The sequence below is a fragment of the Micropterus salmoides genome, unplaced genomic scaffold (genome assembly GCF_014851395.1).
Source record: "Micropterus salmoides isolate LMB-PRFRI ecotype aquatic unplaced genomic scaffold, ASM1485139v1 Ms_hic_scaffold_23, whole genome shotgun sequence".
Taxonomy (NCBI): Eukaryota; Metazoa; Chordata; class Actinopteri; order Centrarchiformes; family Centrarchidae; genus Micropterus; species Micropterus salmoides.
Genome location: NW_024041484.1, coordinates 14,024,181 through 14,041,854, shown reverse-complemented (window position 1 = coordinate 14,041,854; position 17,674 = coordinate 14,024,181). Strand labels below are relative to the sequence as shown.

Genomic DNA, 17,674 nt, shown 5'->3' with positions numbered 1-17,674 from the left:
AAGAGAAGATTTTAACGTAAATGCTTATGACTGCTGGTTTTCTGTCAGTGTAAAGTTTCTGTCTAATGAAAACATGAGTGCAATAGGAGGCCTCCTTAATGTGTTTGTTAACTCGTGATGAGTAACACTAGCCTCTCTCTCCCTCTCTCTCTGGGTGCTCTATATTTCATGATGGGTGCAGGTTACATATCTGAGCAGGGTAGAGGGGGCACACGCGTGTGTGTGTGTTAAACTGCTTGTGTGCATGTTTGTATGCCTAAAGGGAATACAACGCTGCTCAATTGAAGACAAAGGGTCGAAGGTGTCGGGGATTCTGAGAGTGTGTGCAACAGAGGGAGGCGGTGGGAGACAGGAGTCGTGTTTTCCATCATGTAGGGTGAATCCCTGACAATCTCAAGTAACGCCAAATGACACGACACTTGACCTATACAGGGCTTGATTATATAGCAACACACACGAGAGCGCGTACACGTGCACACACAGAGTTAGTTAACTCATACTACATGTTTTAATCAGGCTTTGTGAATGGTCACACTTAACTGACTTTGTCCACTGGCAATTCCAATAATGTTTACTGGTGCCAAAAAGAGAAAGTAGAATTAGCCAAGTAATATTGCCTATGAACGCAGAGATAGAGAATCAGGCAATATGTGTCTGCCGCAAATTAAATTCCCTTCCTAAAACACAACTCAAATGATTTATAATCATCCATCCAGAGGAACGTTCAGAAATGAAGGACATTTAACTAAAAAGTGCAGTTAAAATCATCATAAATCATCTTCAGTTTCACCTTAATCACAAAACAAATAGCCTTTTCTCTTCTGGGAGACCATTATACGTCCCTGTTCCTGTTTAGTTAATGGTAATGTAACATAACCCTGCACAGAGGTCTTTGAGCTTTGATTCAATTAAAATTAAACAAGTCACACAAGTCTATTCCAAAGTCAAATCATTTTTATTTATGTGTAATATTAGTCGAATTTGTGAAAATACAAAAAATACATTTCTGGACAAACTGAACATGTAGTTGGAACATGGAGAAACTCTGTGGTCTCTGGTTTCCTGTCCAACAAACGCACAAGCAGACGAACTGAAGGAACTGAGTCGCGCATACACATATGTGCTTCTGCTGATTGTAGACTGGCTTCACTTTAGTCCAAACATACACACGCACGCACACCACTCACTGCACTCCTCAAAGCGAAAATATTGCCTTTTTTCATATTGTCCTATTTTTCCATCTGTCTTTTTCTCTCAGGCAGCAACAGTACTACTGTTGCTGTCTGAACATGGTGTGTGTGTGTGTGTGTGTGGAGAACAGACACCCTCACAGCAACAGAACAGAGGCTGTTGAAGCATGCAGCAGCACTCAAACAAAAACAGACTATGTGGATTTGGGGGTGGGGGGGGCAGCAAACTAGTAAACACACACACACTCACCTCTAATCAGGCTGTGTAGCTGACGATGTTTCGTCCTCACAGCCAAATTAGGACTGGAGCTGGACATTTAGAAAACAGAGATTTGTATTAGTATTTTTTAGTATTCCATTTTATTGTACTTATCTGTATATATATTTTAATAGCTAAATCATAATTATTTATGTACATGTTTTTATTTCACACTTGCTTTGGCAATGTAAACATCTGTTTCCTGTACCATTAAAGTCCCATTGAATTGAACTGAATTTAATGAGTGTGTGTGTCAAGGCCGCCTGGCCTGGGATGATCACATTTGACATTCAAAGCAACAGCTGTGTGTTTAAAGCTCAGCAAGAGACACATGCAGCTTTTAAACATCTCTATGCAGTTTCATCACATGGACACAAGCCAAAGACCAATTACATGCATAACTCGAAAACTCTTTTTTACAGAAAATTATTACTGGACTTCGTCTAAGTGACTAAGAGGAAGTGGCTCTTTCCTGAGAGACACACACTGCCTAGAGGCAACCCGTGTATGAATTCTAAGAAACATTAACATCAGCAGTGAAAGACCCCAATCTTCAACCTTCTCTAAAAACGCGGCTGTTGTTATGGTGCTTTCAGTCCAAAAGCAAAGCGAGCGAGCGAGTTTACATACAAAGTCAATGCAAAGACACGTAGGCCGTCGGAGAGCTGCTAAATTTGGGGGAGAGGAGGCAGGGAGCAGCGCTCCAGCTTTTGGGCAAATAAACACCCATGGTCGGACTGGATTATGCTCTGACAACTACGCCGTTTGCTCGCGGGAGGAGCTCGGAGTAAACTGCTTTTATTAAATTAGCTTTTTCCTTTAGTTTTTGGGATTTCAAAGTTGATTTATCTTCACTCAAGCTTCTCAGCAGCTAGATTCCGTGTACATCCGGTTCCAGTGTTAGCGTCGGTTGGCACCCAGAACTCTGTTGGACTACAACTTCATATTTATATAAAAACTGCACAAAACTAGACATTGCTGGGAGAAAAGAAAGCGAGGAGGTTGAACTACCTGGTGAGTTCAGAAAACATGTGTATGTAACTTTATTCCAGCTATCGTTGTACTTTACTGTGACCAAGTTAGCATAGCCCTGATCGATCCGAACTCTATTCAGAAAACAAATATTTTAGAAGTTGTTGTCCTGCTGACGGATCTGGGAAAGCATGAATTCATTCAGTTTGATCCATTTATTGCTCTTTAAATCACAGCAAAATGTTTACTTTGGGTTCATACAGCTGTAGTAATGGTAAGTTGTGTTTATTCGTGTTAGTCAACATTGCCAAGCAAACAAAAAGTATTTTTGTAGTTTGGCCGTGTCTTTTTCACTCATAACGTTGGCTATATCATTACCTTTAGGGCATGTTTATCAAGTCAATTTACATACCGCAGCAACACACGCACTCTCCGGTGCTGAGCAGAATGGGCTGTTCACGACTAACGCAGAGACTTCAAACCAATGCCAAATTATAGTACTACACTAGGCAAATGAGACACACCGCTTCATATTTGATTTGAGTTCATTTTTTATTTTATATTAATATTTATTCATAATTTATTGAAAAGTGCTGTTTTTTTTCCATAGCTTCCAAGTCATGTGACACAGGGACTTCAAACCAATGCCGAATTGTAGTACTACACTAGGCAAATGAGACACCTCTTATATTTTATTTCATATTAATATTTATTAGTATTTTATGGGCAAAATTTTTTGCGTACATTTGTGAGATATGCAATTCACTCAAATCAAATATGAAGGGGTGTGTCTCATTTTTCTAGTGTAGTACTACAATTCGGCATTTGTTTGAAGTCCCTGCGTCACATGACTTGGAATCTATTGAAATAAATGATGATTTTCCCATAACACTGTTTTCACAATTTGAATTTACTGATGGTCCCTAAGCTAACCCCCGTTGGTTAAAAGCGAGCCATCAGAAGTGAGCTAGCCGCACTTATACAACCGTCACTGGGTGAACTGACTAAAAAGCCGTCACTGGATCCTGGGTGAATGTCTGTCGAATATCCAACTTAAAACTAACTTCACCGCGGTAAGTACAACAAGGTCGAGGGCTTGCGATTTCAGGTGGTGAGTTTGTGTTAGATTTTGTTCTCACCTTCACACTGAATCCAACACCCCCCCCCCCCCGACAAAAGCTGCAGTGATAGAGATGTTTCTCTCAGATGGAAGTAATAAGATATCAAACAAGTATTGTGTTGGTTTCACAGTGCTTCAAAAGGGTAAAGACGAGAAGTCTAGTTGGAGACTGCACCGTGGAGAGCAATGAATGTGAAAATGCGCAGCACTTCCTGTGGAGCAATTCTGTTAAAAATGAATAGATATGATGCAAAACAAATTAAATCTTAACATATTACAAACAGTTGACATGTTGAAGCAAATTTTTTTTTTGGGGGTGGGGGGGCAACACTGAATTAATAGGGCCAAGATTAGAGTAAAAATTATAGGCCTGTGAATGGTACAGCTGCACAGCTGATCTCTTATTTGGGCTGATTAGACCTCTTCTCATGACTTTGTGGGCATGCAGACTGTGTTTGATTGACATCTTTGTCAAGCTCCTGCTTGCTAATCAGTCAAAATAATTAAACCCACCGGTTTTAGAAAAAAGGCATATCTAAAAGCTTCACTAGTATGTGCTGGTGCCTTCAGTAAGTCTACAAAAACAAACATCTACAAAAAAAAAAAGACATTTTCACTTATCCCAGCACTGAGTCAGCTTGCACAACACAATACACAAACTGAAGCGGCTAAATATGCCATAGTTGATTTTATTATTTACATTGGTGCTTTGTCCATCAAAATGTTTTCTGTGTGGTATTGGCTTCAACAAACCATACTGATGCATTACTATATTTAACAGAAAGCCTGGTCAGATCCAGAGTCAAAATGCATCAGGGGAAGACTTCTCATCCTGCCTGCAACACTTGATTTCACAGACTCAATGTAACACTTTCCACAGTATCATAAACACCACCTGTCATTCTACTGCAATACATCCGAGCTCGTAACTTGGCACTTGACCTTTCTGCTCGCGCTCAATGCTGCTATAGCTGCATTTCTATGAATTATATTGCTGTCTACAGGCCATTCTGCGGCTGTAGCATAAGATGATATAGCAATCTAGTGTGTGATGTAACTACATTGCAGGTGATGATGTAACCAGCTCTGCAGGCAGATATAAGCTGCACAACAGCATCGCCTGAGAGCTCCTCAAAGAGACAGAAGGAGAGCCCGAGGGAGAGGAAATAAGAAAAGGAAAGAACAAACAATGCGAAGAAATACACACATGCATTTGTTCCTCTATCCCCTTGGGGACATCTCACTGACATAATGCGTTTCCTAGACTCTAACCTATCAATGCGCTACTAATGTTCACTCACACACCATGCGAGCATGGTAACACTCATCACTTGGCTCGCTTCCTCTACTCATTCTTCAAAGGACATCTACGAGAAAGGTGCTTTTAGCCTGTAAGAGCAACGCAGCTCCAATCGGGAGGCGCTCTTGCGTAGCGAGTGTTTGATTGTCCGAGCAGCAGTAAGTGTACGGTGTCAGCTGTGTGTGTTAGCTTCTCAAGACCAAGAAAAGTCTGTCTCTTGTTTCCCCAACTGCTGGAAAAGTGAAGTGTGTTTGTTTCCCCTTTAGACTGCGCAGCTGACCAGGAAAGCTTCTACAGTAGGCTGTGTCTTTTGGCTGCTATGTAACATTAGCTCAATTTATAGAAAGTAACTGGTAGCTGTATTTTATTACTACCTACTTGTCCAATGTTGAGAACATCAGGTACAAACTCAGCTTACAGCTCTGTCCTGTACACTGACTGTACACCCTAATACTTTTTCAGGTTTCAGATGAGTCTGAAAAAGTGGTTGTTAGGAAAAGAAACGACAGAGGTGACTAGAAGAGCTGATTCAGTAAAGCTAATTAGTGATGCAAACTAGTGCTTTCAAGCTAATGAGGATACGTTTCTTTTTGGATTTTAATGTGCAAATAAAAGTAACCTCAGAAGGTTTCTTGCCTATTTTTATATTAATGTCTACAGATAAATGTCAAAAGCTTTAAAATGAAGATACAAAAGACAAACATGAACAGTAGTATCTATAATGATTCCGAATTCATATTAACAGGCCTTTCCTGCCGTTAAGGCTCAGAAGGAGATGCCCAAAACATGCTGTGCCATAAATGTAAAATCACTGTGGAGAGCATCAGAACCAACCAGTTCCTCCCCAGTAGACTGATCTTTAGGTGTTTATTTATTATCTGCTCTAGCTTTTCCAAGTATTTGTTCAGAGATATGGTGAAAATAAGGCACAATATGATGTGAATTACATATTTTTCATTGAAAAACCTAAAAACAAACCCCTGACCATGACTAACACGACCACCACCAAAACATTCCTCTAAAGCTCACAAAAACCTATGGGAAAACACTGAAATTTAAACTATTCTAATGTGCATTAAGGAAAATCAGGCCCTACCTCACTCAGTACGCAACCCAGCTTCTGGTACAGGCCATGGTTATCTCTCGCCTTGACTATTGCAATGCCCTCCTAGCAAATCTTCCAGCTTGTGCGGTGAAACCCTTACAAATGGTTCGGAACGCAGCAGCACGTCTGGTTTTTGATCAGCCCAAAAGGACTCATGTCACTCCATTACTCAGTGACCTCCACTGGCTCCCCGTGGCCTCCAGAATCAAATTCAAGTCACTAATGCTTGCATACAGAGTGACTACTGGGTCTGCACCCATCTACCTTAACTCCATAATACAAACTTAAGTTCCTCTTCGGCCGCTACGCTCCTCCAGCGAACGCTGCCTGGTTCTGCCATCCTTTCACACAAAGCAATCCCAGTCCCGGCTATTCTCATCTGTGACACCACGATGGTAAAACGAGCTACGACATGCCATCAGAGCAGGGGCATCCCTCTCTAACTCATCTCTTCCGAGAACACTTCCTTTTATAACACCTCTAACTCTTAACCTCTAACATGCACTTCCTGTGCTCTTCTTGTTCTATCCCCTACAATTATCTTGTATTGATTGCACTTTGTTAACTCTTACTTCCTTCCCTAGGTATTTACCCCATTGATGTGATATGTACTATGAGCTCTTGCTAGTATTTATTGCTGCTCTTACTAGTATGTATTGACAGTTGTAGATCTGTATTTGATGCTCTGTTGATGCTTGTATGTTGTTCCTCAAATGTAAATTCTCCGTATTTGTATATCGCCTTTCTAGTCTTTTCAACCACTCAAAGCGCTTTTACACTACATCTGCATTCACCAGCCTAAGTGCTCAAACGGAAACTAACATTCACACTCACTAATACACTAATACACTGGCGGAAGAGCAGGCAATTTCAGTATCTTGCCCAAGGACACTTCGACACGCAACCAGGGATTGAACCACCGACCTTCCGATTAACGGCCAACCCGCTCTATCTCCTGAGCCACAGCCGCCCCGTGGCAATGTAAGTTGCTTTGGATAAAAGCAAATGAGTAAATGTAAATGTAATCTAATGCAATGCATGCTCATGGACACAAAAGCAATACTGCTGAGACAGGGCTTTCTAAAATCAGACATACTAGGCGCACAAAATAAAAATTTGCCTCACCTCCGCTGCTACAGTTCCATCCTAGGGGAAACACTGCTAACCTTAAACATCACAACTAGTCTTGTTCCGATTGGCGATTGGATCGGCTATCGACGATTCAGGGGAATATCAGCGATTGGTTTTTAATGTGTTGATATTAAGGTGATTTTAACTAACTCACCATCAGAACTAAGCTGACATAAAAAGTTTCTAGAATCTGCACCACACTGCAGTGTTTTCCATTCACTGATTTATTTGTGGCAACAACACGCCTCAATATCAACGCTGACCGCCACATATACTATTAAATACGAGTGAAATCATAATTCATTTTGGAGCTGCCTGCAGCGCATAGATTCGCTTAGCACCTCCGCTTACTCGCTCCCTCTCTCTCTCTCACAAATGGAAACGGAGCCCTGTGTTTATAGAAAAACTAAAGCATTCAAGGAAACACAAAGTTAATTTATCTATTTTCTTAACACAACGCTGTCAATGTAGGAGAACCACCTTCAACTAAGTTATAAGGAAGCCTAGCTAATAAGTGTACTATGTTAACGTTAGAACAGTTAGGGCTGTCGAAGTTAACACACTGTACATAGCTGCTGTTCAATGTCAATTGTACCACCCGTGCTGCCAGAGTTATACAGTAATTCCGTGGGAAACACTGCAATGTGCATTTACAGATGTTTCTGGTGCTTTCACTTAAAACTAATAATACTTTTTCCTTCCATGCTTGGTATTTCACTGGCATGATGCAATGTAATACCGCCCCCTGTCAAGCAGATCACCAATCAGTGTTCTCAAGTAGTCATGATCAGATGATATGAAAATAGAGAAGATCGGCCAACCCTAATCACAACTACATGCCTAACCTTAACCTAATTGTAACCTGAACCCTAAAACCACATCTTACTCCTCAAATAGCAGTCTCTGCCCGTGGGGAATAGTTTTTGTCCCCACGATGATACGAGTCCCCACCGGGATATAAAAACATGAAACAGACACACACAGAGGCACTCAATCAGGCCATCAGTCAACCACCATGTGCAATTCACTCTGTGCAAATGCATGTATATGCAAGAAAACACACACACACACACACACACACACACAGCACTCACCGACCTCCGGTTCATGAACGCTGTGGAACTGCTGCACGGTGACTTGACTGACAAGTACTACTGGCCTAACTGACTGATCGATCAAGCAATGTCTCAAAGGAGTTCCTATCCACGATGCGTGTGTACGTGAAGGTGTGTATCAGGAGCGTCCCGGGAACCCCAGGTCTGTAAGGCGACCGCGGGGTGTAACACAACGCTGTCTACATGCAAGCAACAGTGATTTCATCGCTCGCTTCCCATCTGTCAACAAGTACCAAACACAATGCCTGTTTGCAAACTTTTGCTGAGTGCTCCCACAACCACAGCTTCCTGCTGTTTGCTGTTGAAATACATTAAAGTGCCTTGCTCAAGGGCAACTCAAGGCTTCTTAAAACTAACTTCTTATGACTGATAACTGTAATTTAAATGGAGTGTCATCCTATTATTTTTTGTTATGTGGCACATGTTACAGGTCTCTCTGAATAAAAGCATCACCAAGTTCCCTGTGAGGTAAAACTGTGACTGCAGATGGGATTCTTTGACTAGCTAGATAATATATGTATAACCGTTTGCTTCATTGTTACATAGTACTTCTTGAAGTATTAAAGTACATAATTCTACATAAATTACACAGTGCTGCCATCCATACATGTCTGGCTGAATACCAGATTGCCTGCAGGGGAAACAAACGTGAACATATTGGCTACACTTCACACACAGTCACGTCTGTTCAGCCTCTTCAATTTGATTTTATGTATTTTGTTTTAGGTTGACAGAATGTATAAAGATGTTAAACATGTTAAGCTGTAAAGGTTTGGCAGTTGGTTAATGTTGCAGATTCATACAGGACTCTGCCAGAGTGGTACGGAAGGGTTAATTTAGGGGTCAAATTATGATTGCGGTGGAAAGTTTGGGTGAGTGACGACAGCATTAGTCAGACACTGGAACAGACAGTCTGCCTGGATGGCAAATCGTGTTGGATAATCAGACGGCCTTTCAAACTGTGAGCCTGACTGCCTGCTGAAGCTTGCGACAGTGTCTACTCCAAGGCAGGGCTTGCAACTAATCCAGAAAATTACATTTAGGAAGCTGGAATTAAAGATTTTTTTCTTAAATGACTCAAACCCATTATAAAAATAGGTAGTTTCATTTAACAATTGATAATAATCGATTAATCTTTGCAGCTATGCGCCTACTCCAGGGACACAAGATAGGTAGAGAAAAACAACACTGGCTACAGAAAAGAGTACAACAGAATGAGAGATAAATGCATATTCAGAAAGAGTAGGGAAGAGCAGAGTAATGATTTAGCCAGAATTTCACTGCTTCCTGCCTCTAAAATGCCAAGATTGGTTGGTTGGTTTTCTTGGTCTTATACAATTCTAAACATTGGGTTTTGGATTGTGGTTCCACAAAATAAGCAAATTAAAGACGTCACCTTTTTCAGTATTTCATGACATTTTTATACACACACACACACACACACACACACATATACGTACACACACACAGCCATCGTGATTAGAACATTTGCAGCTAAATGAATAAATAAACACAAAAGATCAGAGAGGCCGCAGTGGAGACAGTCAGGTGAAGATAACTCCAGGATTACTCGAGTTGACGACAACTATGCTGTTACTGTAACATCTGCCAGTAAAAAGCCAATTATTTATCAATACACATGTTCAACAAGCATAAACGTATATTTTAATCTGCTCTGTCCGCGGCCTCTCATCCACCATCCAGCTTGTGTAAAATACAGCGGATTGATACGGACGTTACAAACAAGCTAAAACAAAAGCTGTCTGTATCGGTTTAGCTTAGTTTGCAATGATCTTAAAAATTGGCAAATTCTTCTAAACTTAGCTGCTGGCTGAGACAAACCAGCCCCTCCTCCATCTACCTGCTGTAAGTTACCTGCAGGGGTGAATCACAGCAGCAGAGGGAGGAGGAGGACAGGAGGAAGGATCTGAGTTCTTCATTCTTCCTAAACTTCACTCAGTATTTTGATGCCAGGAATATGATTTATTTTATTAATATTTTAGATTTGGTTTCCAGTGAGATACACAGACAGTTGCTGCAACATTTAAAATATTATAATCCTGTAATAAACCAGGCTGACATAGGAACTGTATAGCTAATATGCACATTTCCATTTTGTTTATTTATCGCAAGTCATATCGTCGTCACAACACTGAACAATTTTATTGCACATTTTCCTCATTTCGGGCAGGCAAGGTTTACAGCTTATCTTGTTTCTTGACCAGTTTAGTGACACGACAGGCTAAACAAAAGGTACAATCATATAATAGAGGGCATTTGATGTGTGAAATACTACCTCTGTTACTTTTACACGATACAAGATTAATGTTTTTTTTTTTTTAATGCCTTAAGATTTTGTATAATTTTAGGCGAGGCCCCCTCCCCCATAAAACACTGTGGGAACCCTGTAAAGAAGATAATGGCCAGCTGCAGCAGAAATTAAGTGAAGTAGAAAGATTAAAATGTTAAAAAGGAATAGAGTAGAAGAGAGCAAAATTAAGTAAGGTCGAGTATGTTAATATAATGGCTTAAAGTGCATTAGCGTCAACTAAGTCAGTAACGTTACAGTCGTAAAGTACACTTATAGCAACATCGTACAGAGTTAACGTGTTTTCTCTCCATTAAAAGGACGTGACCTGTGCAACCATGTAAACAAGTTTAAAGGCAGCTAATGTAGTAGCTAGCCTCCATTTAGGTGCAGCTACGGGGTTTTCAGACAGTCTTCAAGTCTCGGTTCACATAGCCAGTCCTCCTCCTCCCTCCTTCAAACGAAAAAACAAACTATCAAAACCTATACGGACGGACCCACCTCCTCTTCCTTTCTGCTGCTAGCTCATGCCGCGCTACACAGTTAGCTAAGTTAAGCTACCGGCAAGCACAAAGAGCCCACACAGCTGACGCTAATTCTGAAACCATCATCACTGCGGTCCAAACATAACATGCAGCCGCTCAGTCTTACCTCCTGGACACGGACCGCTGCTCCGAGTCCCCACGCAGACCCAAACTGTGCTTTCTAAACGTGATATATGCTGCACTGAGCTAGCCAGCTTTATCCGGAGTCTTAAAGAGATGCTGGATGTTTGCTCACCGATGATTGAAGCAGTTGCTTTTCCCTTTCTGTCTCTCACTGTAAAACTACTACCTCAACCCCCGCCCGTAAACCACCGTATAAATGCGCCATTGCATTTCAGCCAATAAACGTTGACGACGGTTGGTGCTGAACAAGTCTCACAACAGCATGTCTTTCCAGAAGTACACCTCAACCGAATTGTAACGCAATGTAAAGAAACAATATTTGGAAACTTTAGAAAGACGAAACCGTTATCTAGCCCTGAAAAGAGATTATGAATTGGTAGAATTTCTTTCAAATCTCAGAGATAGAAAGCAGAGACAGATCCTAACCAAGTACAGAGTTAGTGACCACACGCTGGCAAATTTAAAAGGATGAAATAACGAACATAAATTCAACTTATCACATTTCAAAGAGCGAAATGAGCTCTCAAAATTAAAAATGGCCTAACGTTACTTCTAGGAGAAGGAGTAGGGGTCTATCCTTTACAGAATATTTTGTTTCACACTCACTTTAGAAGCCCCACTGACATGAACTATAAAGTAAGGAGAAAAGACAAAGAGGGCTGGCTCACACTCGTGTGACCAAAAAGCAAAAAACAGCACAATGTCGCCCTTTTTTGTAGTGGTACGATAAACCGCATACAAACCAAACACACACTCCCCCCGGGAGAAATAGAGTTTTACTAGCCTCTAGTGGTTAAAAACGCGCTTTAGGAAAAACCTGTTTGCGCTCTTGGAAAAACTTTACGGTTATACCCCAAAATGATGGACGTTAAACAAGCGTGACGTAGAAAGCTAGAACCAATTGGCGGGACAAACACTTGGAGGAGAGGCGGGACAAACACATCTAACGGACCAACAGCCCGTCTGCCTGGTATAGCCGTAGCTAACGGACACGTCTGATTATAATTATGTGAGTTATAATACGAAAAATCCTGAGTTTTGGTGTGTGCCATTCGAGGAGACGAACATGCTGGCCACTGGTCTAGAAATGCACTGAAGTAAGTTGTCTTAAATAAAACACCAAGCGGTTAAGTTAGCTAAATGCTATGTGGGCTGTAAAAGCTAGCTGTGATTATAACACGGGCTAATAACGTTAACGAATGAATAAAAAATTCCAGCTGAGCTAATGTTAGTGACACGTTTGTTTGTTGGGGTTAACAAAACCACGTTTTAAATAGCAATTAGATGCTAATCAAACGTTGCTGTCTATGCTTATATGTCTGATTTCTTGCTAAAAATACTCACCAGACTAAACATTCATCATAATTAAGTGTCTTGACAGTTTCTAACCTTTTCTGTCTCTGTCCCATGGATGCAACGTCAACATTACTGTCTGCCCAGCGTCTGTTTGCTCCTCTGATCTGTCTCCAGTCAGTGAGATGTCTCTGGCTCAGAGGGTTTTGTTGACCTGGGTCTTCATCCTGGTCTTCCTCATCATGCTAGTGCTCAAACTGGACGGGAAGGTGAAGTTCGTTTTTCTCTTAATGCTTGTCAGTCTCCTTGTAAGTCTGCCTTTTCTTTCAGCTCCTGTGTTTTGAGAATGTCATCAGTAACAGTCAGTCTAGCTCAATCAATCTCATTTATGCTCTCAGGTTTCATAAAAGTTCATCATTATCTTCTCTCCCAAGCTAGAAACGGATCCAATCTTCTACCTTTCCTCCTTCCAGGTGCAGTGGAACTGGTTCCTAATCTTCCTCCCGGTCTGGGTCTTTGATGGCATCCTCATCCTCATGCTTGCCATTAAGATGGCAGGCCGTTGCAAACCCGGGTACGACCCACGCAACGGCTCCCCAGACCTGCGCCTGCGTGCCTGGTACCTGACGGCCATGCTGCTCAAGTTGGGCTTCTGTCTGACGCTGTGTGCCAAGCTGGAGAAGCTGGCAGACGTAAAGCTGACGTTTGTGTGCATACCCCTGTGGACTATGTTAGTAGGGGCGCTGGTGGAGCTGGGGCTGAACATCTTCCCTGAAAGAAGAGAGGCCTAAGAGGGAACTTTTGTTTTGGCCTGATTATGTTTCTAGAGAGTTTTGAGGCTCAAGAAGGAATCAAATCATCATGTCAGACATTGGAATTCATCTTAAGAATAAGAGACTTTGTGTAAAATAAAAATCATAGTGTGTTCACACCTCAGTGAAGAATGCTGTAAGGGCTTCAACAGGGCAAGGATGCTGCCGTCTGTGCAATGGAAGAGCTGCGATTGGATCCGTCACAGTCCATTCATTTAAACATTTCAAAATAGCTTAAAAATGGCTCTATTTTCTTCGCAAAATAACAAAAATGCCATAAGGGGATCAACTGAATATGTATAAGTCTACTGTGAAGCCAACAGTGGAAGAAACATTAACATCCTCAAATGTTTGCTTTTGTATTGAACTCAAGATGTTCAGTATTGTTTTTTTAGTATTCATTTCCCTATATGTGCGCGAGCACAGCTGCTCTTTTAAAGAACGCCACACAGGGAGGAACTGAAGGGTATTTGGTGACTCCACTTCCTTTTGTTTCAGCTGCATAACAATAACTGTCACTTTTGGTACAGAATAACGGAGTGTAAATGTTACATACGCTTTAGATATTGTTTGGCTGTATTTTCACTTTTTCATTCCCGAGCTGTGGGGAGCAGCTGGCACAATATTATTTCACATGTTATAAATTAACTTCAGAGGTGTTTTGTGACAACAGCTAAGTTAGGCTGTAAGCACATAAGGAGTTGATAACCACAGTCATTTAAGAAATTGGTCAGGACATAAGAGCATCCTGGCCCAACTTGGGATTTTGTCTTCTCCCCACAGGCTACCTACCCCCTCTGCTCTGTACAAGCTCTCTTTTATACCATGTTGATCATCCTGTGGCCCATGAAAATCTGTAAACTGTTCGGTACAAGGTCCAAGGTTGAAAAAAAAATTGACATGCATCATACTGGTGGCCAAAGTGATTAACATTCAGATGAATGTGGAAAAAAATACATTAAGTTTAATAATTAAGTTGCAAATGTGTCAAACTGTCAGATTACTGAATACCAGCAGTTTCCAGTGTTGTGTCAAGTTGATCATTGTTTCATATTCTATCTTTATGTTTGTTATATCATTACAGTATATATATATATTTGTTTGGTGCCATTTAGTTGTTTATTAATATTTCAAATACATTCTTTGCATTATTTTGCACTATGTTGAAATGAAAAGGAATACGTGTTTTGAGGTGGAAAGTGTTTGATAATTAATGCATGTGTTGTAAAATAAATAAATAAATAAATAAAAATAAAACAAATAAATGGTTTCTGTACATTAAACTGTGGTTGTTTGTCTCAGTTAGTCATAATGGATACTAAAATAGTAGTGGTAATAGTAGCAATAGTGATACATATTCACATTCAAGTGTTTCCAAACTCCGATGGATCACATTAGTTGCAGGCTATGCAAAACAAAGTGCTGTGGATGGAGGGAAAAAATCCTGCTGGGATGTGACCTGAAATGAACTGTGAAGCAACCACAGAGCCAACAGCGTGTGTGTGTGTGTGTGTTCGGGCCTTTTAGGGACACTTCAGCTCCTCTGACACACATACAGAGCACAGTGAAGTCTTTCTGTCCACGTTGGTCATAAAATGTTTGTCATGACTTTAGTGTCAGGTCTTTAACTCTGAGATCAATGTTTCCAGTGTGCAGTCTTGGTGTTCGCAGAGCTCCACTTGTCCCAACGCTGTCATCAACAGCAGCAGGAAAAAGCCGCTAGAGGAAGTACGGACAGAAAACATGGTTTACAGTAGTAGAAAAACAAAACGCTGTGCTTACTGTGCTGTATTTGTACTTTACTTGAGTATTTGAGTAAGTGTATACTTCCTCTCGATTTCAGAGTGAAATATTTATAATAATATTTATAACATTTATTTGATGGCTATACTTACTAGTTACTTTGCAGGTATAAAAAACACACACTTTACATACATTACAAACGTCCAGCAGAGAAGCGTTTCCGTTTGAGTTAAACAAACTTGTTTAACAGAACTTTCTACTCGAGTCCTCAAATTGATCTTGTGACCCTTTGAAAGGGGCCTGACCCATATGTTTGGAACATAGACTGTATATAAAAAGGTTGGGAACCACTGGAACAAACCAAACTAGCAACACTAGTAGCTACTTACAATTTGCACTGATGCATTAGTATTAACAACCTACTAACGTAATATATAACAACAGCTTAAGTAGGATTTAACACTCAGGAGTATTTTTACATTATTGTTAGGTACTTTTACTTAAGTGAAGGATCTGAATCATTCTTTCACCACTGGTACATGACAAAGAACAGTGATCTCCTTGCCCAATCTTAAGGGCAGGAAAAGTAGCCCACATTAATTTCACAACTAAACTAACAATGAGTGCTATTTCCAGATAATCGTCATGGCACATGACCTTGAAGAGTGAGTGGCATATGCTCAGAGACTGTATGGTCTGTGTGAACGCCACACTCACGCAGTTTCATTAGCCCCAGTGGCGGTTCTAGACCAATTTTATTGAGGGGGCCAGACTGGGGCCAGTTGTTTTGTCAGAGGGGCACATTCAATCGGAGACAAATGAGACAAAGGCTCAAGCTTTCAAAATGTCCCGTTTTGTATATAATGTAATGCTTTAGTATGTTTCAGTAACTTACAGTTATTTGTTTCAGTAACAGGATCTTTTCAGTAACTTAGTTATATATTTATTAAATTACATTACACAAAACAAAACATTCCTGTTAGACCAGTAGGCTACTGTTATTGCTTTTTGTGTATAAAAAGTGCTGTTTAAATGCAATGCATTATTAAATTGTTATGATAATAATTTACCCTTTAAGGAGAGGGACTTTCCAGCAATATCCAAAGGCTATCCATGCAATGGAAACATGGATTACAAGGACACAATATTGTCTACAATGCTGCATTCATTTTAATTTTGTTGCAAGAAGATACATTACTATGATTACTGTAGACCGGGGCTATTAAATTATAGATTTAATTGGGACGGATTTTAAAACCTGGACACAGAGATGGGTCGGACATTTTCTCAGGAGTTGGGATCATTAAGATTTTACTGACACACTTGTATTGGTTATCCTTATTGGTTCAGTTCTTTATTGATGCTCTTATCAGTCCTATTTATTACTAAATAATTAAATATATTATTTAAATTTTTTGTTGTTTCTAGAGCAGCAACAGGATTTACAGCAACAAAGTCACTAATATCTCACTGGAAACAAATTTAACATGTCAGTAAAATAAATATTACATCTTCCTGACATCAACATAGTGTGTGAAGTTTAGAAATTATGAACAACTCCTGTCCTCCTCCCTCTGCTGCTGGTAGAGGGGAGGGCTGGTTTGTCTCAGCCACCAGCTGAGTTTATAATGTGCCATATTTTAATGTACAGGCAAACTAAGCTAAACAGTTACTAAAGACAGACAGCTTTCACTTCAGCTTGTTTTTAACAATAAGCTATTAGCTGAACTAGCGCTGTGCCTGCATGTGTAAAACCTAAAGACAGCTGCAGTGGATGAGAGACTGAGCAGATTAAAACATAACGTTTTGCGTATTATGCTTACTAAAACAGGTGTGTCGGTAAAATTGTGGCTTTTTACTCGCAAAGTTTTTACTGAACCACGTACGTACACTAAGGAGAGGAGTAGTCATCAATGTCGGTAATGTCCACTGATCACCTGGCTGACCTCGTTCCGTGTGATCGCGAGAGTGTGTGTGTGTGGCGTGTTACCGACAGTAAGTGTAGAGCCTTGATTGGCGGTGATCGGTACAGCGCACGTGAAACTCAACAGAGATGAGAAGGAATGATATAGCCTACAGTAGCTCACTCTTTAGATACTTTCAAACACTATACATGTAGTGTTTTGTTGTCATATAGGCTATATTAGATCATGTGCTGGGCCACATGGAGGTTGCTTCGGGGCATCGAGGCGGCCCGCTAATTCATTAGGACTACCGTAGACTTTTCGTTCAGAGGGGGGGGCATAGGGGGGTACAAGGGCTGTGTTACAGGGGCACTGGCCCCTGTTGCCCCCCCCCCCCAAAACCGCCACAGATTAGCCCCCACAAGTATTCCCTCCAAAACTCTCTTTGTCTCTGCTCCAACTTCCTGCCTCCCTCCCACTCCCACACTCTAAAGGTCAGCTGAGCTCCTCTGGCATTCCAGCTGTGTGTGAAAGTGCATGAAAGGATGGGGAGAGAAGGAAAAGTCCGCTTTGAGTAGTATTTGACCTGACACACACCAGCTCTAAATGACAGAGTGTACGAGTTGTCTGCTCAAATCTCGCCTGGTAAAACTGCTGAGCTCATTGCTGCAGACTGCAGCGAGTGGGTGGCTTATATAACAGCAATCCAGAGAGGGAAAACAAAGGCAGGTATACATTCGACAAAAGGTGGCGG

At 40.9% G+C, this 17,674-nt stretch overlaps 2 protein-coding genes across 6 annotated transcripts in view; one reads left to right on the top strand and one right to left on the bottom strand.

The window, feature by feature from the left end:
- The window catches only part of LOC119918022 (protein PHTF2-like), a 56,777-nt gene extending 45,444 nt beyond the window's left edge, over positions 1 to 11,333 (bottom strand). For 2 of the 5 annotated variants that reach the window (XM_038738520.1, XM_038738519.1), the window contains exons 1-2: positions 11,152 to 11,333; positions 1,441 to 1,499 (exon numbers count right to left, since the gene is read on the bottom strand). The gene's annotated coding sequence lies outside the window, so the exon portion shown is untranslated. The remainder of the gene's footprint in view (positions 1 to 1,440; positions 1,500 to 11,151) is intronic. The other 3 variants (XM_038738523.1, XM_038738522.1, XM_038738521.1) reach the window with 2 other exon arrangements.
- A 771-nt stretch (positions 11,334 to 12,104) lies between these two features.
- LOC119918023 (transmembrane protein 60-like) lies at positions 12,105 to 14,538 on the top strand. The gene is made up of 3 exons (XM_038738524.1): positions 12,105 to 12,265; positions 12,609 to 12,730; positions 12,935 to 14,538. The coding sequence occupies exons 2-3, from the start codon at positions 12,647 to 12,649 to the stop codon at positions 13,250 to 13,252; spliced, it is 402 nt and encodes a 133-aa protein (XP_038594452.1). The 5' UTR covers positions 12,105 to 12,265; positions 12,609 to 12,646; the 3' UTR covers positions 13,253 to 14,538.
- Positions 14,539 to 17,674: the final 3,136 nt, after the last annotated feature.

Excerpts from the sequence above, each read along its gene's own strand:
- LOC119918023 (XM_038738524.1), top strand. The coding sequence starts at position 12,647 with ATGTCTCTGGCTCAGAGGGTTTTGTTGACCTGGGTCTTCATCCTGGTC. Across the intron at positions 12,731-12,934 it reads TGCTCAAACTGGACGGGAAG|GTGCAGTGGAACTGGTTCCT; the intron begins GTGAAGTTCGTT and ends TCCTCCTTCCAG.